This window comes from Dermochelys coriacea, chromosome 3 (assembly GCF_009764565.3).
Source record: "Dermochelys coriacea isolate rDerCor1 chromosome 3, rDerCor1.pri.v4, whole genome shotgun sequence".
Taxonomy (NCBI): domain Eukaryota; kingdom Metazoa; phylum Chordata; order Testudines; family Dermochelyidae; genus Dermochelys; species Dermochelys coriacea.
This window is the reverse complement of record NC_050070.1, coordinates 92,601,238-92,624,942: the sequence shown is the minus strand read 5'-3', so window position 1 is coordinate 92,624,942 and position 23,705 is coordinate 92,601,238. Positions and strand designations below refer to the sequence as shown.

The 23,705-nt window shown below is 40.3% G+C and overlaps 1 protein-coding gene across 1 annotated transcript in view; it reads left to right on the top strand.

Moving 5' to 3' along the window:
• The window catches only part of MAN1A1 (mannosidase alpha class 1A member 1), a 210,210-nt gene extending 198,981 nt beyond the window's left edge, over positions 1-11,229 (top strand). The window contains exons 11-12 of the mRNA XM_038396065.2: positions 1,989-2,104; positions 7,556-11,229. Coding sequence (XP_038251993.1) covers positions 1,989-2,104; positions 7,556-7,694 — 255 coding nt within the window. The 3' untranslated portion in view covers positions 7,695-11,229. The remainder of the gene's footprint in view (positions 1-1,988; positions 2,105-7,555) is intronic.
• The last annotated feature ends 12,476 nt before the right edge of the window (positions 11,230-23,705 follow it).

Sequence of the window (23,705 nt, the reverse complement as noted above, 5' to 3'; positions counted from 1 at the left end):
ACCAGTCTAGGTCCATCTTTTTTTTGCTAAGCCACATGGCCTCCTGTACTTACATAATTCTGTTCACCAGGTTACATCTCCATTGTCTGCAAGCCTGGCTCAGGACAAGATATACATCAGACAAAAATAACATAAATGCTGTAGCGACAATCTCCATCAACATCAGTGCTTCACTTATCTTTTGGACAAACCTGAAATACGTGTATTGGAGTCGCTTTTCTGCCTCCCACACCCAGAGTGACAATAATCACAGAAAGAAAAGGAGTACCCGTGGCACCTTAGAGACTAACAAATTTATTAGAGCATAAGCTTTCGTGAGCTACAGCTCACTTCATCGGATGCATTTGGTCCAAATGCATCCGATGAAGTGAGCTGTAGCTCACGAAAGCTTATGCTCTAATAAATTTTAGTCTCTAAGGTGCCACGGGTACTCCTTTTCTTTTTGCGAATACAGACTAACACGGCTGCTAGTCTGAAACCTGTCAATAATCACAGATGCATCCCTCATAGGTTGGGGAGCCCACATAAGCAATCACAAAATATGTGGACACCTCGGAAGGCCAGGATGCATATCAATCTCTTGGAACGAATGTCAGTCAGACAGGCCTGCAATGCATTCCTACCATTCATACAATCCAAGTGTGCCTAGATAATGTCAGACAACATGATGACCCTCTTCTATATAAACAAACAAGGTGGGGCAAGATCCCTGGCTCCAGGTACCTGGTGCACCTGCATACCCACATGTGGAACACAGATAGGGACCATCCATTTCACAGAACCTCCTTTTATAGGTAAGTCACCTCCATTTATGATCTGGAGGATGATGTGGATTGCACTCTCAGCAAATTTGCGGATGATACTAAACTGGGAGGAGTGGTAGATACGCTGGAGGGGAGGGATAGGATACAGAAGGACCTAGACAAATTGGAGGATTGGGCCAAAAGAAATCTAATGAGGTTCAATAAGGATAAGTGCAGGGTCCTGCACTTAGGATGGAAGAATCCAATGCACCGCTACAGACTAGGGACCGAATGGCTCGGCAGCAGTTCTGCGGAAAAGGACCTAGGGGTGACAGTGGACGAGAAGCTGGATATGAGTCAGCAGTGTGCCCTTGTTGCCAAGAAGGCCAATGGCATTTTGGGATGTATAAGTAGGGGCATAGCGAGCAGATCGAGGGACGTGATCGTTCCCCTCTATTCGACACTGGTGAGGCCTCATCTGGAGTACTGTGTCCAGTTTTGGGCCCCACACTACAGGAAGGATGTGGATAAATTGGAAAGAGTACAACGAAGGGCAACGAAAATGATTAGGGGTCTAGAGCACATGACTTATGAGGAGAGGCTGAGGGAGCTGGGATTGTTTAGTCTGCAGAAGAGAAGAATGAGGGGGGATTTGATAGCTGCTTTCAACTACCTGAAAGGGGGTTTCAAAGAGGATGGCTCTAGACTGTTCTCAATGGTAGCAGATGACAGAACGAGGAGTAATGGTCTCAAGTTGCAATGGGGGAGGTTTAGATTGGATATTAGGAAAAACTTTTTCACTAAGAGGGTGGTGAAACACTGGAATGCGTTACCTAGGGAGGTGGTAGAATCTCCTTCCTTAGAGGTTTTTAAGGGCAGGCTTGACAAAGCCCTGGCTGGGATGATTTAACTGGGACTTGGTCCTGCTTTGAGCAGGGGGTTGGACTAGATGACCTTCTGGGGTCCCTTCCAACCCTGATATTCTATGATTCTATGATTCTATGATTTTTGCTTTTTTTCCCCCATAAATATATAATTATGCCAATATATGCACTCTGTCAAAAGTAAAAATGCAAGAATTTTAAATATATATTATCTAGGTCTGGAATTTCAAATCTTTCCCAAGGACACTATGACAAAAGGGTTCTCATTTAGCTGCAGTGTAATTGGATTTGGTAGACTAACAGTAAAATTGACCAGAAGATTAATTTTCTTTAACTTAATATTTTTCTCTCATGAATTCAGGCGCTGGAACAACATTGCAGAGTAGATGGTGGCTATTCTGGAATTAGAGATGTTTATAGCAACCATAAAAGCCATGATGATGTGCAGCAGAGTTTCTTCCTTTCAGAGACCCTCAAGTAAGTTAGCAAGGAGACTTAATTTATATTAATGAACCTCTACAGATTTTCTTTACAGATGAGTACTTACCATTAGTAGTCTTGACATTCAGGTAATGTAAAATCTGACTGGAACAGTATGCAGCTTTTGTTACATGGCAGGCAGATAGAGTGCATTTTTATTAATAAACTGAATTCTGTGACTTTTGGAAATATCTTTACCTCGGTTAAAGACACTTGATACTTATTGTTAAGAAATTACATCTCACAATTTTGATAGGTTCTAGTTATACATGCCAATGCCAATACCAATACCACGGTTTTACCAGACAAGATGGTGAGATTGTCCTCTTGTACTGAATACTTTTCATGTCAACTACGGAGCAGAAAAAAAGGAACTAACTTTTATGGTAAATTCACACAGACTTGATAAGAGAACAAAAAAGGGGCCCTCATTCTCTCCTCAGCTTTTAATGAAATAAAGGAAATCTTGCATTAATCTTTTTTTTCCCCATTTCTTTCTATTCTTTGCAACCCAGCCTTGTATAATAACAATGTAATCGTGCAGTTTCTACTGAAAGTGTTTTTCCCTAGTGGGTTTTTAATTTTGTGTCTATACATGTGATTTTTTTAAGAGCATAGTGTACAATCTAGTATTCTGTCTCCATAATACAGTCCTTTAAGCCAACCTTGTAAGGATTTTGACCAAACAAACTTGTTATGGCTTCTTGGAGATTTTGCTCTCAACTATCGTTGAGCTTACAGGGTTTCTGCTTATATTAGTTTGAATAACCCAGTCTGAAACTATGCTCCAAAACACACTTTTGTGAAAGAGTTAAAAAAACAAAACAAAAAACACTTACCAATTAAACAGCCTTTTTGACAGTTTTATGCAAAGGGAGGACTGAAGTGACAAGTTTTTTCTGAAGCCTAGCCTCTCGCACAGTTTTCCTTTATATGGGCTATTCCCATTCTGTCTGCTCTTTCTGAAGGCAGTTGAAAGCTATAGCACAATCTGTGCTAGCCACGCTCCTTTCTCCAGCCTGCTGTCAGATCATCTGCCTCCACCACAGCAGTCAGTGGAGGTTCCCTTTGTTTCTGAACTTTCTTTTGCCTTTTTATTTTTACTTTGTTCTGTTTTCGGGCTGTACCGAGCGCCCTTCTTTGTTCTTCTGCTCCTGCTCTTAAACCGGGTATTTAGCGGCACATGGCTGAAGCCATATGGAGTAGTCCTCCCTTTCAGGAATGGTACAGCTGCCACATGAGCACTGGACTAAGCCTAAAAGGTGCACCATTTGTGAGGCAGCTTTAACAGGCTTTACAGAGGGCAAGTTATGCCCTGCCTGTTCTCAGTCAGCCAGCCCTAGCACTGCTAGGATACAGAGCTTTGAGTCAGACAGCCATGTTGGTACCCCATCTCCTCAAGAAACCCTGACTCCACCACAGAAATGCCTGATCAGAGGAAACGGAGCAGAATAGGGGGAGGTTGTAAGGATGATGAAGGACTTAATTCAGATGGCCAAGGATAAGTCCTGGGGCAATTCAGGACCATAAGGATAAGACACTAGTAGGGCTCCCTATCCTACCCCAAGTCCTGAAATGGGTCCTAAATGCTCTGGGGGTAGAAACAGGGTTCACAATCAGCCCCACCTTCCTCTCAGCTTGATTAAGAAAAATAGCAGTGAATTCCCATCCCCCAACCTGCGAGAGTAGGAGTCTACATGGGAGGACTCCAAGAGAGAAATTTCTAGAGGACTCATGACCCTGCGCAAGGCTAGCCACAAAATACCCCATCCAGGGCACAGTCCGCTGGCTTGCAAAGCACATAAAAAAATTAAAATATCCAAAAGAAATTTTAAATGGTAAGAAAAAGTACAAAAAAACAAATAGGTATTTATCCTCTGACCCAGACACCACCTCCTCTACCAAGGAAGGAGAGCTATTATCAGACTCTGATTATGAACAGGACACAAACAAAATGCAACCAAGTTTTCAACCCCCCTTGAGAAGCTTGAAGCTGTATGCAAAAAGATTGTATCCATGATTCAGTTTCAGCCTGAGCATGCCCTCAAGCCTTGGAGCAAATACCTCCCTTCCAAGTATTGTCCTTAGGCAGCAATTCCCCTGCATGCATCCTTTGAGGAAGTAATCTGGGGAAGAGGGAATCTCCTAAAAAAATATATTAACAGCCATGTTCTCAACTTCTACAAGCTTCAAGATCCAAAAGAATGCTCTCACAAATGTACCTAAGGCTGATGATGCCATAGCTTCTCTACCAAAGGATATGGTTATTCCATCCAAAGGGGACTTAGTCCCCAAGAATCCAACAAATAGGAAGGTGGAAGCCACCCTGAGAGCAGTGTCGTGGCTGGAGGACCTTAAAGCCCTTACAGGCAGAGATCAACCCAACTTTACATCTATACAACATCATTCATGGCAGATACTTCCATGGATGCTATGAGGTTTTCTGCCAGGGCCATGGCATCCAGCTCAGTACCCAGGAGACACATATGACTTCCTACCTGAAAGGTAGATACTCACTCCAAACAAGTCCTGTGCTCATCTAAATTCACAGGATTTTTCCTCTTTGGAGAAAAATTGGACAAAATAGTGGCTGAAAATGCTGCCAAACTTACAGTTCCTTCTCCTCTCCAATTAGTGCTCTAAGAGAGGAATACAAACCCTCTATCAGACAGAGATGCTCCTTTTCATCCATCTTCCTCTCAGAGGTTCCAGAGGAAAGATAACACATGTCAAGGGAAAACCTTCAAACCCAGAAGCAAATGGAAAACCTAGAGATGCTCCTGCAACCTCCTGGGGCTGATTATGGAAATGAGCATGTGCCTCCTCCCAGACCTGAGCTTGGGAGGCAGGGTTTCCCACTTTCTAAATTAATAGCTTGTTTCTACTGCAGATAAGTGGATGTAAGAGACAGTGCACCAGGGGTGCTCCCCCAAGCTACGGGCTCCACCTTATCCCTCCCTCATCCAGTTGTCATATCATCAATGTCTTGGAGCTTCGAGCAGACAAACTAGCTATTCTGAGATTACAGAGCCATTTGGAAGGGAAGCATATCCTGGTCCAACCCCATAGTTGCATACATAAACAACCAAGGAGAGACAAGAAATGTAGCTCTACATTCAGAGGCAATGGAAATAATGGAATGGGCAGAAAAGACACTCCCTTCCCTAAAGACAATCCACATAAATGGGGAGCAGAGCCAAAAGGTAGACTGGCCATCACAATGTCAACAACCCAGAATGTGCCTAAACCAGGAAGTCTGCAATCTGACAACACAGACTTTCGGTCTTCCTTCAGTCATCCTGATTGCCAGTCACAAGAATGCAAAGTGACCAAAATAATTTGACCAGGAAAGCAGACCCCTATCTGTGGGGACAGATGCTGTGTCACATAGATGGCCTCAAGGCCTGCTGTATGCATATTCCACCCTTCCCTCTCATAGGGAAAGTGATCCAAAAAATAAGATTAGAAGAAGCAAGCGTGATCGTGCTAGCACACTGGCTCAGGAGACCGTGGTTCTCCAGACTGAGAGAACTGAAGCTGAAACCACCACTGCAGCTACTGGAGAGGCCAGACAATATTTATCAAGGATTGTTCCTCCATCCAGACCCAGACAGTCTTCATCTGACAGCGTGACTGTTGCAAGAGAAGTGTTAGCCACGCTTGGCCTATATTCCAAAGTAATAGAGACTTCTGCTGTCTTCCAGGAAAGCTTGCTCACAAAAAGCCTATTCCTACATCTGGACCAAAGTCGATGTTTGGTGTGAAGCGCAGAGGAAAATCCAAGAGATCCTGGGATTCCAGTGATTCTGGAGGTTGTTCAAGAAGGAGTTGATAAGGGACTTCAGCCAAACACCACAACAGCCCAGGTGTCAGCCCTCAGTAGCGTACTGTTCGCAGGATCCTTGCGCTCTCTGGCCAAAAACCTTCAGTTATCGGGTCCCTCAGAGTAGTTAAACTATCCAGAGAACAGAACTGTGGGAGATGTTGGGCTGAAGATTGGAAATTTTCTTACCTGATTATTTCTTTTCTGCTGTTAGTGTCTCCCACAATTCTACCCACCCTGGATGGGTTTCCAGATGTGGGTCAACATTTTATTTGGATAGTTACAGTATAAGCAAGGATTCACTGCACTTAGTTACTTTGTTGGCATTGGAATGACTTTTATTAATTATTTTCTACAAGTTTTTACACAGCTTTGGAATGAATCCTCTGGCAGCAGGCTGGAGAAAGGGGTGGGGCTAGCACAGGCTGTGTTACAGCTTTGAACTGCCTCCAGAAACTGCAGACAGGAAGGGAAAAAAATTTCCATTTTATTAGAAGGCAATTGAAATCAGAATGTACCTAAGCTATTCTAATATATTTTATAACATTTTTGTTTACTTAAACAGTGGCACTGACTCATTTAACCGGGTACTTTAAAATGAGACAGCATACCTGACAGCTTACAAATATTCTGATTTCCATTGCCTTCTAAAGGCAAAGCTGATCCTTTTGGTCCTTTATAGCCTTGCATACACTGTTCCTGTCACAAAGGAAGTTCCACCTGTGTTAGCAACATTCGGAAACCTTTTCAGACAAACCCTAGTGTAGACACAGCCAATGTGTCAACCTCAAATGAAAGTGCCAACTGCACTATGCACTGAATGACAAAGGTAAAGAAAGATACAGGGGGTTCTAAACACTATTTTGATTATATTTTGCTATAAAACTTTGTAATTTGAAAAATGTAAAGTACTTTAAAAAGTTAAGTATAGTGGTAAGAATTAAAAAGTCAGCATTTGCCAACAGTTCCTATGCAGTGGTATTTGAGTGTACAATTTATATCTGTTCTACAGTATCTCCAAGATCTGTGTGTAACAGTGAGTAAGTGTCGTTACTTTTAATGGTGATTATTATATTACTATTAATATAATCCTATTTAGTAAACATGTATCCACGATATTGTTCCAATCACTGTTTTTTATCTAAATATGATACCTTGAACCAAATCATGCTCTTATGAGTAAGGCAAACAGGATTTGACATGCAGTATATGCACTCAGTTTTCTTTTGATGCATGTGGTCATTTATACAAGCTTGTCATGACTGTATATTGCTGTAATAATATGTAACAAAAAAGAATGAAACAGAAAAAGAACTTCTGTTTAACTTTAAGAACCTAGACTTTATATCATTTTTGTTTGTCGTAACAGGAATTTTTACATCACCACCTGCTACTGTCAAGCTGTGAAGTCAATTTTAATTAAGTAGTCTCAATGCTTGTTGCCAAAACGTTAGTAACTGTCACTGGTTGATTAAAGTTTTACTTTAGATCTGCTACTTAATATTTCCATCAGTAGAAGTGGGGAGTTAATATTTATCCATGAAAATGAATTAGTTCCATCTTTCTCTTCTTTAAACCTGAGGTTATTTCATGGTGCTGTCATGTTACCTGTTTTCTCTTGCTAGGTACTTATACTTACTGTTTTCTGAAGATGATCTTCTTCCATTTGAACATTGGATCTTCAACACTGAGGCTCACCCTCTACCAGTTCTTCACAGAGATGATGGGAAGAAGGAAGAAAAACACAAAACAATGTTAAGTTAATTTTTGTTTCATTCCTTAGAAATTTCTTTCCAATATTGGGCACACAATGCAGTTTTACTTAAATTCCTGAGTTTTAAGCCAACCTTTTTGCAGTCTGTTATATTTGCCAGTAAATACTTATGAATGGACCTAAATTCATTACAGCAAAACTTTTAATCTTATTTTTCCAGCTGAACCACTTTTATTTTTTTATTATTTTTTTTAAGAAATCTGACATCTCTAGATTTCATTAAGCTGCAGTGTCATCTTTGCCAAATAGAATAGAGGGGTCTGCGTGTTACTTGTTTCCTATTACACTTTTGATTTGACTGCAAAATTCTTTCCTCCTCTGTGAGGAGATGTCTACTTTAAGCTGTAATATTTTGCCATGTTGCAAAAAGCCATAAAAGAATTAAGTATAAAGAGCTTTTTTTGTTGTTGTTGTTCTATGTTAATTTTGTTTTGTCTGTCTGTCACCGGAGACAAATCTTGTAACTGTGTGACAGCCTCTTATGCGGGTTTATCAATTGGTAAAATATCTTCTGAAGTTTTTAATTATCAATGAAGTCTACATAGGAATAGTTTCATCTCATGCGGACACAATTCTGTTTAAAACTGCAGTGTACTTTGAATTGAACCTAAACATTTTTACAAATCCATTACATTAGTTGGACAGATCCTAGTTTTTATTAAAACTCACCTTTTTGTTTTTGTTGTTTAGAATATCACTGCAAACTGAATTGTTTCTTCCATTTTCTAGCTAGAGTTACTATCACTTCTATAATCAGTTTGGTATGAGCAAAATAAACAATTTGAAAAACTGGCATTATTGAATTATTAAAAAGGGAATCGTATCTTGTTTATAGCTATTTACGTAATCTGTTAGCATTTTCATTTGACTGGATGTGTGAGATAAATAAGACGTTATGAAATTCTTTCTAAAGGCTGCAAATTATTCTAATCAGAGAAGGAGAGAGGATTTTTTAATCTGTTGTAATATTACTTTTGAACAATTCCATTTGGTTTAGATTGTGACCTAAGACAGTCAGGTGGAACAAAGTAGTTGAAAAAGATTATCAGAACAGGAGTTCTGAATAGCTCAAAGGAAACTTGTCTTTAAAAAAAAAAAATGTATTGTTTTCATTGAAAGATGGAAATTGACCAGCACAGAATTAGTACATTTTGGAAGCCCAGAACTCTTTCTTCCAAGGATGACTAAAGTTATAGAAATACAACATGTTTAAAAGTATTCTTCAGACATAAGACCTGAATTACCAAGAAAAGCTACTTTTAATGGAGTCACCAAAGGGAGAAATCAGGCACAATTCCTTTTCTGTTGAGATGCATTTTGGAATAGTTTACATGAATAATTCATATGGATATTAGGAACTTAACTTTTGCAGGCAGGGTGACTGTACTGTATGTTCAGAGTAGGATGTGACCACTGGCTTCCCAGCATGAAAAAGCACACTATTAGGTGGTGTGACTGCAAAGAAGCCAACATGGTTCAGAACAGTAATTCTCAATTTTCTTTTAAATAAATGCATATGATGACTCAAATGTCCTGCTTAGTTAGTTAAGCACTATGGTTTCACAGCCGTAATTAGGTATAGATCTTCTTTGACAAAAGAACAAGAACTTTTTTTTCCCCTTAATGCTGGAAGTGCTGCAATATAGGGCTTTTTCAGGTAAAAATTAGGAACGAAGGAAACTTATTACCATTATGTCCTGCATTTTGGAGCAAATCCATATCCCTTCCTCTGCAGATGCAGAGGGCCATTTACAGCCACACATGTGGTGGTCCACTGGTACAGAAAAGGGTGTATATCCCTCGCAATCTGCCTGGGAGGCAAGGCTGGAGGATCCACTACTATGCTAATCCTCCCCCTTTGGGGTTTGGTGAGAACATAAAGCCTTTGTGAGGCAATGCATCATTGGGCTGAACCTGCAGAGAGGACCTGCTGGGGGCTACACAACCTGGGTGTGGCCACACACATATCTGCCTAGTGTCCTGCCTGGCTACTCTTAATCAGTGCTCAGATCAAAATTTGAGCCTTTGTTATCCATATATGTATTTGTTCATTAAAAAAAAAATCAGGGACAAGGTATCCACATTTTTAGGTGCTTAGTATTCAATAATTTACCATGCTCCATTAAAATGCATGGTAAATCTCCCATTGACTTCAGTGGGCCAGGATTTGTATCATTTGAGGATAATATTAACTGTCATTCTTTTCATTATGAGATGCGCCAATATAATACAAGGTGGTTTTAAAAGGAAAAACAAGTCCATCTAATTTTGGAGTACAACTAATTTTTTCACTTCGTTCCACTAAAAAAAAAAGGCAATATTGAATTTTTATCCAGTTACTCTTAGTCCATAAACATCTTGTGCTGCCTGCTGTGTAATTTTCGTGTGCGCGCTTCTGTGGGTCTCATTTTTTTTAGTCAGATGATAAGACCAATAAAATCAGAAAAACAGTATTTTGGAGACGTATGTTTTGTAAACCTGGTTTTTACATTTTCTTGATCAGGGTCTTCTACACCCTTAGTGATCTTGGGACAAATTGGGGGAAATTTATTGTACATACAAATTTCCCCTACTCCCAGAAAATAAAGGTAAAGAATGCAAAATGGTTGTATAAATTGGGTTCAAAGTGTTTAGATATTTCAATTTCATGTTGATTTCCCTGAAATACAGAAATTTTGAAGAGTGTAATTTTTCTGGTTTGAGGGTTATGATTTGAAAGAGCACAAAGTTGATATGTGATTCTGTTGCTGACAATGTATTTGGTATTCAGGTGTATGAACTGCACTGTACTGTACCTTTTGTAAACTATGTAAGTAGACAAGAAGATTATACAACATGTAGAGTCTGCCAACTGTAAGAATACCCTATTTTGTAAGTTCAGGAATATTGATTTTTTTTAAAAAAGAACCCCAAAACACCAAAGTGTGAAATGTCTAGTGATCACCATTTAATCAGTCCGCTTTTACCAACAGTTACCACACAGCTAAAATGGTATTTTCCTAGTATTTACAATATGAAATTAACTCTGTGGAAACTGCTGATTTAAAGACCAGTATATATGTAATTGATAATTCATATGGAAGAGAAACTGCTGAATTTTGAAAAACTGTAAAGAGTGTATCAAATATCTTTGTGAAGACATTGCCTAAACTCTCATTCCTTTTCAGCATATAACAGTTCAGTTACATTTACATGTTAAATTCTAAATGGTGAATAATTTAAATGGCACTTCAATTGTTGTTTCTGCAACTTAATTTTTTTGATCATTTGTGGAATGAATATTGCATATGTTTGTTGTATGACAGTTCTACAATACCCAATGACTCACTGTTTCTATGGTGACTTCATCATATGTATTATCCATTTCTATCCATTTAATTGTTTTTGATTTGTACATATTCCATTTCTTCTTTTCCACCTTTATATAAATCTGACATAATGAGAGACATAACAGATCAAGATGCTTAATTTTTAAGAACTATATTTGTAAAAATTTCTCTATTGTGAATAAAGTCTTTTAATATATCTGTTCATTTTGTTTATTCTTTGTTTACTAAGTAGATGAAGGTCCTGATTTTACAAGAATTACAGTAAGTATTTCAGAGGCTTGTAAATAAGCGCAGAAGAAATGCAGTAATCTGCTTCATAGCCCTGTTTGGGACACTGTTCTGCTGAATTCTGATCAGTAGCTCTGATAAACGCAGAATACTGTTAATCACTTACTAAGGTATTGTAATTAATCAGAGTACCAATTAATGTCTGTGAAATAGGGTATAGAATTGCTGCTATAACAAAAATCTGTGGACACTAAATCAGTCCTATTGAAGAAATATTTATTAGTAACAAAAAAAAGGGCAAAAACATGGTAACCAACAGAAAACAAAATAAAAAAAGACACAGGAAATTGGGAGGACAGAGATGACAGGATAGTTGGGAATGATCTAAAAGAAGGTCAGTTCTGAGAATGATCAGAATATGCATGCTGTGGGGATCACAAGCAGATTTCAACTAGCTCCCACTTAAGAATACAGTAAACACTGCTTTTGAAATGACAAGGCTGTTAGATTGCCCAGTGTTATGTGATCATGTAATGAAAGGTTATGATTAGTGTATTTACTAGAGGATAGAGGGACAGTTGTCATGGGAACTGTGACTGCATTTTGCAGCTTTTGAGTGAGGGTGACTAAGATCTCAACCTTAATGTTGAATTAACAGATTTTTTGTTTAGTATATTTTAGCTTATTCTTATTTTCTTTTTAATGAAGAGCACCACAGTCAACTCCAAAAACATCTGGTAAGCGAAATAATTCTGATTTTTACAGGACATATTTCTAAATATCACTTTAAAACTAAAGGCTTTTTAATTTAGACACATTAGTCAATTTAAAAAAAAAAGTTTTATTTAAGATAATGCACCTGCCTCAAAATCCACTTTCCAATACATTGTTTTACATCCACATCTTTCTGTTTTTTAAAATGGATTTTTCTCCATGTTGCTGTCACACAAATAGGAGGAGGAGACTACTAACTATGTACAAAGTGCTATTAAATGAAAAACGTAACCTTTATCTAGTGGAAAGTTTAACCAAATGATTAAATACACTATTTTGAAAACATTTATTTTACAAATGTGAATTAAGCTGTGTGCCAAGTTGCATTAGAGGAGCAGTGTCTGGTGTTTGGTTTTGGAGGTGTTAAATGACTGTGGAAAATTGCCGGTACGATTATGATGGGTCCTGCACTTCCTCCTCTTTCCGGGGGGGGGGCTTCAGGGAGCAGTTTTCTGCCCCTGAACAGGGTATCTGCTGTCCCACTGGTAATCCATAGAAGGGTAGTGGAGAGGGAGGGACCCGGGCCCGCCCTCTACTCCGGGTCCCAGCCCAGGGGCCCTTGGGATAGTGGTAAACCACTTGAACTAGTGCTTTCTTTCCCTGGGCTACTTCCCTCTCCTGCTCTTCAGCTTGTGGGGCTTCTTGCCCTCTCTCTCTCTAGCTCTCTGCACAAGCTCTGTCACTTTACCTAGGGTCTTGGTCTTCTAGCCAGCCACAGCACTTCTCCAAACTCTCGTCTACTTCAACTCCTTCAAACTGCTCTCTGCTCCAACTCCAAACCACTCTGCTCCAACTCCTTCCCCTGGCTCATTGAAGCAGGGGGTTTTTATCAGGTGACTAGCTTCAGGTGCTCTAATTGGCTTCAGGTGCTTTTAATTAATCTATAGAAACCTTTCTTCCCTCTAGAGGGAATAAGGCTTCTCCTCATCCTGGGACTTGCATCTCTCTCCTATATCACTCTCCTGCTGCCTTCTGGCCATGCTGTATCACATGACATTGAGTAGATCTTCAAGTCAAGACTGTAAATAGGCAAGATTCATAGCTCCTTCCACTGTCTCCATCTAACTTTCCATCCTATTCTTCCCACACTACTGCATCTACCAACTCTTCATTCTCCTATTGTTCTTCCCCTTCCCTCTCTGCCTGACCTAGCATGGAGACGTGTCCGTGAAAAGGAATGTAGTCAAAGAGCGGCTGGGCTCAGGTGAACAAACTTAGCTTGGAGAACAAACTTTTGGCTGTTTCATCTTAAGTTTGAAACTAAACCAGCCTTGTCCAACCCCAGATTGAAAGGAGTAGGTCCTGCATCAAAGAGCAGCTTCCAAATCCAAGGATTGGGCCCTTGGGCTTCAGAGGTTTATATCTGAATGGTTACAAAGTGTCTAAGGGAATGTCTACACTTCAATTAAATACCCATGGCTGCCCCATGTCAGCTGACTGAGGCTCGCTGGGGTCAGGCTAAGGGGCTGTTTAACGATAGTATAGATATTCAGCTTCGAGCTAGAGCCCAGAGACTGGGACCCTCCCGCCTTGTGAGGTTCCAGACCCTGGGCTCCAGTCCAAGCCCTAACATCTACACAATTAAACAGACCCTTAGCCAAAGCCCTATGAGTTGGAGTCAGCTGACAAAGGCCAGTCGTGGGTTTTTAATTGGAATGTAGAAATGCCCTAAAATCCAGTTAACTTCTGATTTGAATTTTCAGTAATAAATTGTGAAATTGTTGGAAGTCATGCCACTGTTTTACATAACTGCCAAACAATTCCATTTAAACTGTAAATGGATGTTTGAGCATAATTTGTTGTTCCACTTTCAGCCCAATACTCCCTTCTCTTCCTGCTTTCATTGAAATGCAACCTCATCTGTGAACCAATATAGTGAACAGACTTCCCTTCCACACCAAATTATTCCATTCTAAAGCCTCACGATTGTTCCTTATATCTCTCTGCCATCATCAGCTACTCCATCTTCATGGGCTGTCTCCCTGTATTCAAAACCACTGTTATCACCCTTCTTTTTGAAAAACTCATCTTTTAACTTCTATCCACTCTCCACCTTTTGGCTGATTTCAGTTAGGCATTTAACCTTTCACAGTAAAGATATTGACCTTCTACAGGTGCTTAATGACCTACATCTCACTATTGATCCCTTTCTCTTCTCATCTTTCTTGAGCACTGTGCTACTTTCACACTATTGATCAGAGTAGCACTAAGCTGCTACTATTCTTGAGTACCTCTGGCATGGAGCCAAAAAGCAATATCCTTTATAGGTGCCACTTTTTATTGTATTGTCAGTGGATCTTGGCCATAAAACCAGTGTAGTCACCTCCCCAGCAATATTACCCAGTGCAAAAAAGGATTCTCTGATACCACAAAGACTCGTCAGCTGCCATTCCTTGTTTTTGACAAAGGAGTCATGGCCAGGATGTCCTTCTGGTGTGCTGCTCTCCAGCTGCTAGTTCACACATTTGGGGCTGTTAGAGCATCATGCAGTTGCTAAAGGAATTTCAGGGCATCAGCTTGGGGCCCCAAGAATGGAAGTGTTAAGGTGACTCTTCTTTGAACAGTTCTCTGACTTCCATTGCATACTTCCTGGATATCTGGTCCAGTATCTTCAGCATTCTCTCCTGGCTTGGTCTGATGTCAAACCACAAGGTGGAAGCTTAACATCTTCCTCTTGTCTCCTCTGCTATAAGATGCCTCAAGGCTTTGCCTTTGGCTTTCTTCTGCAACTGGACATCTCACTCAAGTGGATAAAATATTAGTACTGCAAATGTATAATGGGGAACAATCCTCCACCATCACCACCAGGGAGGTGATCCAGATTATATCATCAGACTTTTCCGTCTCTGCATTTTGTGAGCCCATTGATATTTTCAGCCTTGGAAACCATTTCTGTTTAGTCTAGTACCTGATACATTACCTCACTTCTATCCCTCTTAGGTTCTGGAGCAATCATCAGAAGGCAATCATAACTTCCTGATTACAAATGCCTCAAAGAATGAAGTTCCTCTCCTGTGGAAAAAGTCTCTTGACTCTGTCACTGTCTTTTATTCAGACATTAACTTTTGCTGTTAGAGGAAGAAATTATGGCATCATTCTTGACGGTAAACATTTTTCTCCATCTCCCTTGTGGTAATCTACCCTCTGCTGGAAACATTACCATAAAAAGCCTTGCTCTGCTGAAATCTTGCATCGGGTATTACAATACCCCCCTCTTAAGATCTTAAATTCCTAACTTCAGGAGGCTCAGACTAGTATATAGAAACAGGTTCATATCATTTCTTTTGCAATTTCTCCGACTTCCTATATTTCCAAACCCACTCAAAAATTACTACTAAGCTGTGTGATGAATTCTCTTCAAATCTCTCCTTAAAGCCCCTCTTCTCCATTAGCTATGATTTAATCATGGGTATTTTTAGTAAAAGTCATGGACAGGTCACAAGCAAAAAATGAAAAATCACAGCCCATGACCTGTCTATGACTTATACCATAAATACCCCTGACTGAATCTGGGGAGGGCATTGTGGGGAGGGAGCCCTGGGGGATCTGTGGCCCCTCCAGCCACCAACGTGGGGGAGTTGCGGGGTCAGCCACTGCTCCCACCACCCCCGGAACTGCTGCTCAGGCAGTCCTCGGGGCCCGCTGTATCAGCCGCTGCTGGGGCCAGCTACCGCCAGAGCCGTGGCCGGGGCAGTTGCGGCAGAGGCCGATTCGGCTGGCTGCAGAACCCCTCCAGCAGCAGCCAGTGTGGCTGTCCCCAGGGCCACCTGAGCAGCTGGTCCTGGGGCCAGCCATGCTGGCCACTGCAGAAGTCACAGAGGTTGCAGGAAGGCATGGAATCCGTGACTTCCGCAACTTCTGTGACAGACATGGAGTCCTCATTATGTGATACTGTATATCAAGTGTGCTTTTCAAAAATAGTTACTGTATTGCTCTAAGGCACAAGCTGAGGAATGAATTAAAAAGTACAAGAATTTTTGCCACTTGGTTATGGTTTAGGTTTTTTGTGACCACATAACTTTTCTAATTTTCTAAAATTCAAAAGTACACTTTGTTCTTTCAGTCTGCAGCTACTTATCTTGTACTGATGTGATGTGGGTATGTGCCCTTGAGAACTGTAACTTGTGTAGGGGTTCAGTAATTGTATTGATAAGACATCAGATAACCAGGTTCAATCAGTTTATTAATCAAAGATAGATCAGCACAGTATAGAAAGGCAAATGCATACCAATCTGGAGAACAGACTTCCAGATTACATCTTCACTCTGTTCCAAAAGTACGAGTTCAGTTTGGCTCATATGTATACCCCCTTGTTTATAACAGAAAATTCCACTTTATTAGTACCAACATTACCTCCTCTTCTTATCTAGCAGAAAGACATTGGCATCATACCCTAGCATCTATGCTAACCACACCTAGCAACACTTTATATTTGGCAAGCATAGTTCAGAACATACATTGTGTTTCTGACCGTTCCTACATGTACAAGGAACAGGGTTTACACACAGTTTACCTAGAGTAAATTTCCACTCTAAAGCTTAGAATGTGTACAAGGCATTCTGGGAATACAATTCATAGTTATACAACTTGGGATAAGTACAAAGCCTTTTGGAAATATATTAGCTAAGAAAATTTTACCATTTTTTCATGGTATAATTTGTCACTGTTGAAAGTTAAATGCAACATACAGCCATGCTGGCATTGTGTTTTCCCCCAAAATAAAACAATGTGTAAACTTTTGTGAGCTTATGTAAATTTAGTATTGAAATAGGTGACTGTATTAAGAAGTTTCTCTTAGAATTTAAGCAAAAGTAATTGAAGACTTTTTAGCTACTGTTCACTTCTTAAAAAATAATTTATTTCTTGTGTAATCCTAATTGGTACATTTTATATAACACCTTTTAAGCTAAAGGTATGCAAGGGGGACACTAACTATACAGGATTCAACCCTAATGAAATGCAGCCAAAATGGGCGTGGGATGCAGCAACTAGTTGTTGTTCAAGGCAGGAATTGAAGAATACCAGATGCCTAGAGAAACTTTAAGACAGCAGAAAATAACTACCCAAAATAGCATAAAAGTCTAACCTCTGAGAAAAGTTTAAATGTTAAACAGCTTTCTTGGGGAAACAGGGACAAGTGAGTGCCAGGTGCATAGAGCATTCAATAAGTTACTCAAGTAGAACATTGCTTAATGGTTTCTTCTTTGTAGTTTAACAAACAGAAATAATTACCCCCTGCAGTCTTCCTTTTTCGTGTGAGAGAGAGAGAGCCCCACCTCAACTCTGGGATCCCATCACTACCAGAACCACTGTACCATCAACAAGCATCTGAACAAATAGGGCTTGTAGCATGAACTGGACGTTAACACATTTGTGCTTTTTTATGAACTGGCTTCAGTAAATAATAGCTCCTCTGTGAAAATGCTTTGCTTCCAGCCCCCTCCTCTATAAATCAAGGGAATGCTAACTCAAGTACCTTACATCTCAGTTACTACAGTATCTCATGACAAGATGGGTGGCCTTTAAGGCAATCGGAATCCAACTCATTTAATGGTTTAAGAACAGCACCTTAAATTGTACGCAGAAATTACCTGGGAGCCATTGAAGCATACAGAGCACAACTGTCATATCTTTTTAATAATGTAACATAATACCTAACTCTTATTTTGCACCTTTTTCACCAGTAGGATCGGCAACCTTTGGCACATGGCCCATCAGGGAAATCCGTTGATGGGCCGGAATGGTATGTTTACCTGCAGCATCCTCAGGTTCAGCCGATTGCAGCTCCCATTGGCCGTGGTTCGCCGTTCCAGGTCAATGGGGGCTGCGGGAAGCAGCAGCCAGCACATTCCTCAGCCCACACCACTTCCTGCAGCCCCCATTGTCCTGAAACGGTGAACTGCAGCCAGTGGGAGCTGCGATTGGCCGAACCTCCAGATGCTGCAGGTAAACAAACTGTCCGGGCCCACCAGCGGATTTCCCTGATGGGCCACGTGCCAAAGGTTGCCGATCCCTGTCCTACATTGACAATGTAGCAGACTGTTGACATGAAAGCTCTGAAATGGCTCCAGTTCAGGTGTTCACAGATAGTGATTATGGGCAACTGTTCTTTTATCTCTAGAGCAATATCCTGTGGAGTACCAAAAGGCTCAATATTCTCCCCTCTATTCTTTTTAACATTTACATCAAATATAAATGGGACCTCATGTACTCCAAACTGGGAGTTGGCACAGTTTAAAATGCCTGCAGTATGGAGAAAATACTCAACTGTATGGTTCTTTGTTTTTAGTTTTGTTTTTAAATTCTGATGCAAAAATAGCACCACTCTTGACTATTCTGCCTGACAAAGATCAAACGCAGCTGAGGATGAGGTTGGATGAAAAGCAGATGAGGCTGAAAAGTTAGGAGGTGATAGTGATGGAAAGGAAATCTCACTGTGGACTTAGCCACCACAGCAACCACCTTGCTTTCCATCAAAGGAGTCTGTTCCCAGATTGTTAAATCAGCCTGCAACTATGGAGTCATCCTAATCTCGTTGTTGAACGGATGAAAACAACAACTACAAAAAATGGATTATTCCATGTAAGGTTAGCTGGAAGACTGCAAACAATCTTATCATAGGTGTAGTCTCAATGATTCATGACTTTGTGACCACGAGTACAAACAATTACAACCCATTGCACCTACGTATGAGTGCAGCAATATTAAAAAACATTCACTTAGTCCAGAACGCATTAGTTCTCCTCCTCAGTAACATCAATCACTTGGAGCTCATCACACTTACTATGCTGGCTCTCCAGAGAATATGGGATGATATTCAGTGTTAACCACCATGGCTCTCTGTAAAGCTGGCCTCAGAGTACTCCTCTCTCTGCAGTAGTAATCTCCATTGAGAGCTCCATTTCTCATGGGTGAAACTCATGAAATCAGGGAACCAGGCTCTTGGCAACAGGACTGAGGTTTGGAAACTTATGAGCTGAGAAGATCAAAATAGGCATGTTGGAGGGTGGCTGGCCCTCGGAAGGGGTCAAGGATCCTCAGCCAACCTCTGACAGACTCCACAAGGGAGAATGAGGCAATCCAGAGTCATCTGGGAGGCATTTAATTAGGCAGAGAAGTACCTGAGTGTCAAAAAAGGCTAAGGACCTCAGTTAGGCAAGGACTCCTGAAGAGAAAGGAAGCTCCAGGGGAGGAGAGCTGAACTAGGTAAAAACTACCCAGGCAGGGAGACCTGGTAGAGTAAATGGGGGAGAGACTTCAGAACTCCCCAGGCAGTGGAAAAACTTGAGGCTTTACAGGAGAAAGAATTGCTGCTGGAACCTAGAGACTTGTTTTGGGACTTCTGAGTTTTATCAGGGTTCTGAGGTAAGAGCCTTTAAACCATTGTACAAGTGCTCCTTTCAGAAGCACTTTATTGAAGGGAGATATACTACTGTAAAGTAGTATGTTTTGGTTTCTCCTTGACCAGGCTGTTTGTTACCTCACCGAGGGGGGAACCTGAGGCATGCCACAGCAGAGCCATACTAAGCTGTAAGAGGACTCTCAGGAGGCAATGGTGCCCATGCTAAAAGCCACAAATCCCACTGTCTTGAGTATAAAGTGTAAAACTCCTTTTGGTGGCTTAGCATTCCTGTGCAAGTAACTACAGTTAAAAACAGAAGAAAAGAGAGAGAGAAGAGCAAGCAAAAGGAGGTGTTAAGGAAGGACAGATGGAGAATGATTAGTAGGTGAGGACAGTAGAAGATCTAAAAGGAAAAAGCAGTAACTAACTGAGTGCCATGAGGGAAGTAGAAAGGAAACTTGTATTTTTCTCTATCCCTTGGGAAGCAAACTGACATTATGGTGACAAGTGTCATTAATCAGCCTCCTGTCAATTTGTGGTGTTATAAACACAATTTAGGTCCAACAAGATATTGTACAGACGTACAGAGATAGTTTCATCCTAATGCTGACGATACTTCAGCTGAAATTGCTTCTATATTTCCTAACAGTGTCATATACACGAACATGGGGTGAGGGGAGGGGGAATGCGGGGAGAGAGGGGAGGATGAGCTAGGACCCTACTGTACTATTCATCATGAACAATTATCTACCACTCCCCTCCAAGTCCTCTCAGGAAGAAAGGAATGGACGGTCACAAAAGTGCCTGTGTCCATTGCCACCAAGACACTACACTCCATCAGCGTAACACCTTTACAGTCACTACTAACGGAAACTAATCAACCATTAAAACCAGTGCCATTTCTATTCCATATGCAGGCCTAAAACCACAGTGACCACAGTCCAAGAAATCCTAGGTATTTCATTGTCAGAGTTGCTTTACCACCCTCTCTGTGTCTGAAATTAGCCCAGAGCATGTATATAAGTGTCTGTCTCACACAGACTAAGGAAAGGGCCTGGCACAAAAATCTCCTTTAAAATAGAGATGTGAACTTGGATGTATGTTATTCTCTTTACAATCTTACAGCTGCATAAAAACTAAGCCCACTATTAAAACATGAAGTCTGAGTAACTGGTTTCTACTTCAGTGTACCCATATTCCTCCTGCAAATAGAGCAATTCTATTGTCTGCATCTTTCTGTTGCTGCCTTGTAAATCTCACAAACAGAGGACTGAGCAAAGTATTACTACTTTGCAAGAGCCTTTTGGTTCCTTAATTAGCTAACTCATGTTTTTTCATCTCATAAATTGTTCTTCAATAGTATGCAGACCTAATTTCAACAGAAATGAGCTCATCATAAAGCTGTCTGCTAATACCTAGTGTTAAATTACGTCTGGCAAGTGGGATTGTAAAGAAAATTAGTTTTTTAAAAGTTGATATTCTTTCCTTTTTGCTTACTTGGAATAAACTCCGTAGCTGGATAAACAACTGAATATGCTTTTTTGTTTGTTTTCGATAGTCCCGAAGCGAGTATATTTGTACAATAATGTGTGTTTGTGCCTTTTCGAATGTCTGGGTAGTTTCATTTAAAAAAAAAGTCTACTGTCCATATCAACAACTTTTCTCCATAAACTAGAAAAGTTGAAATTAATGTGCATGCAAGACAGTATACATTAATAAATCTAAGGCATTTCTAAATCAAAGTGGTACACCTCTACCCCGATATAACGCTGTCCTCGGGAGCCAAAAAATTTTACCGCGTTATATCCAAATTGCTTTGATCCACTGGAGCACACAGCCCCACACCTCCGGAGCACTGCTTTACCACATTATATCTGAATTCACTTATATTGGGTCACATTATATTGGGGTAGAGGTGTACTCAGGACTATCCAAGAACCCACTAGTGAGGTGAAATTTGATATATAGTACCACAGATCTCAGCATATAATTCTTCTTTTCCAATCTAAAAGATGAGAAAGAGAAGACATGGTATATTCTAAGGCTGTGATCTGTGTAACATTTTCTGGCAGACTGTTGAAAGTTGGCTGATCACATAAAGCTTATTGTTGCAATTCTTTTGATATTTTTTGATGGACTGACTCTTCTAACATCACATAAGTGATATTTTTGAAGTGGGTTATGAAGAGCTCAGTGCAGTTCAAAAGCTTGTCTTTTTCACCAACAAATGTTAGCCCAAAGACGCATTTTCCTGTCTGAACTAAAATATACAAAGTGAAATCCTGGCCCCATTGAAGTCAATGGCAAAACTTCCATTGATTTCAATAGGTACAGGATTTTCACCTACAATCAAAGAACAATTTCATGAAATTTTACAGGCGTATTCATCTTGCTCTGTCTTAAGGAGCACTTTATGTAAGCAAAAACTAGCCCTTCTCTATCCTTTTCATAACCTATATAAAGTGGCTGATTTATGCTTTAAAAGTTTGTGATTTTTAAATCCAGTTACAGTGGTTATTAAATATCTTCTATTTTATCTCAGTAATATATGGCTAATTAAATTATCAACTTTCTTATCATCTAGAACTACACTATGTCTAGCTAACACAAATCCATAACTTCAGATTTAATTTGTTTTGCTCCTTCTGTGAAGTTTTGTGTTAGAATTTTTAACTTGTAGAACTTAGAATCAAAAAAACAAAATTTCCCTTCTACCGATGTCAGAATATTTCCATTTAACTTTTGAGACTTTGCTCTCTCTCCATGAGCATGCTTAATGTGTTTTAAAGAGAGAGAGAGAGAGTGCGCGCCATGGTATCATACAGCAGAACCGTGTTCATATCCACCTCTTATAATTTGCATAAAAAATTTAACAGCCTTTTTTCCACTTCTCACCACAGATTCGATAGTCATGAGCTGTAGTGAGGTTCTTCATTAGTGGGACTTCATTACTTTTATTAAATATATTACAGAACATTTACTAGCATGGTATGAAAGTTTATAAATTAAAATAACTACATTTTGTCAAATAAGTGGACAAAGATCATTGTGATGCGTTATTAATAACAATCATTTATGCTGTATAACACCATAAATTTAGATAGATCTACAGACAAGTTCTCTCCCAGGATTTGATTTTCATTTGTAGATGGGTAAGACAAACAGAGGTGAGTCACTGGACAATTTCCAAACAAGGGGAGAGCATAGGCAGATTATTGGTGAGAAGAACAAGGTAGGGAGTGTTCATGGAAGACATGGGTTTTAAAGGGGGTTGGGAAGAAGAGAGAGGACAATTTGTGGAAAGACTTTTCCAAGCTTCAGCGGCACCATGAATGAAATCAGGAAGCCATGAATGGGGTAAAGAGAGGGCATAAACACAACCAGTAAAAAAGACAATTAGGAGCAGCAGGAAAACAGAGAGGAGGAATAGTTTCTAGGGGACAAGTGTGGCTGTACCAAAAGTGGTACACTTGCAAGAAGTCTTGAGGAGAGGCCAGGCATTGAATTGGTAAAGAAACTGAGCTACCCTCTCAGAGATGGTTCCTCTAGTCCAGGGTTAAAGCTTGCTGTCAGATGGAGAGACTTACTCTGCTGTTGCCTTAAAGAAGGTTGTTAATTGGACACCTTTCAGAAGCACTAACTTTTTAAAAAAAATGTCAATAATAACTTGAGACAGGAGAAAATGTTTAGGTTTTGCTGCTTGCTTTGCTGCAAGGGACTATGTAGGAGTAACGTTTTCTTTTTGTACCTTTTAGAAGATGAGGTCAGATCCTGGCCGGCTTCTGGGAGGCAGAGAATATGTGCAACAGTTGGGAAGAGGGCACAAGTTGTTTCACACCCTGCACCATGCCTAACCAGACTCCACGGGGGAGTATCATGTCTGCTATTGGCTGGCATATGTGTGCTCTCTCTGAAAGGATTGGGTTGAGGGTGGAGCCCCTACAAGCCAGATGCATAGTCAGGATCATGCTTTATCCTCTGAACAGTTAGCAGAGCTGCTGCTCCAGCACCAGAAGTGCCCAGGAGGAGTTGCAAAATCATTCTTACACAACTCTCCTTCCCTGACTCCTTATATCATGTTGCATTTTACATGCACATTTATCTTAGTATTTTAAATAAAAAAAGCAGTGCTTTTTGATTGATGAGATTGCTTTCCCCACCTTGGGATGCCCGTCAAGGGGCTAATTAGCTGCAAAGATACCATTTGACAGCATCCCCACGCACTTACAGAGCTGCCTCTGGGACTTGTGCTTAGATACAGCTTGGCCTCCTGCACTTCAGAGCCTGCTTAAACCCTGTTCCCCTTTTATTTGCACTTTGATGGTTAG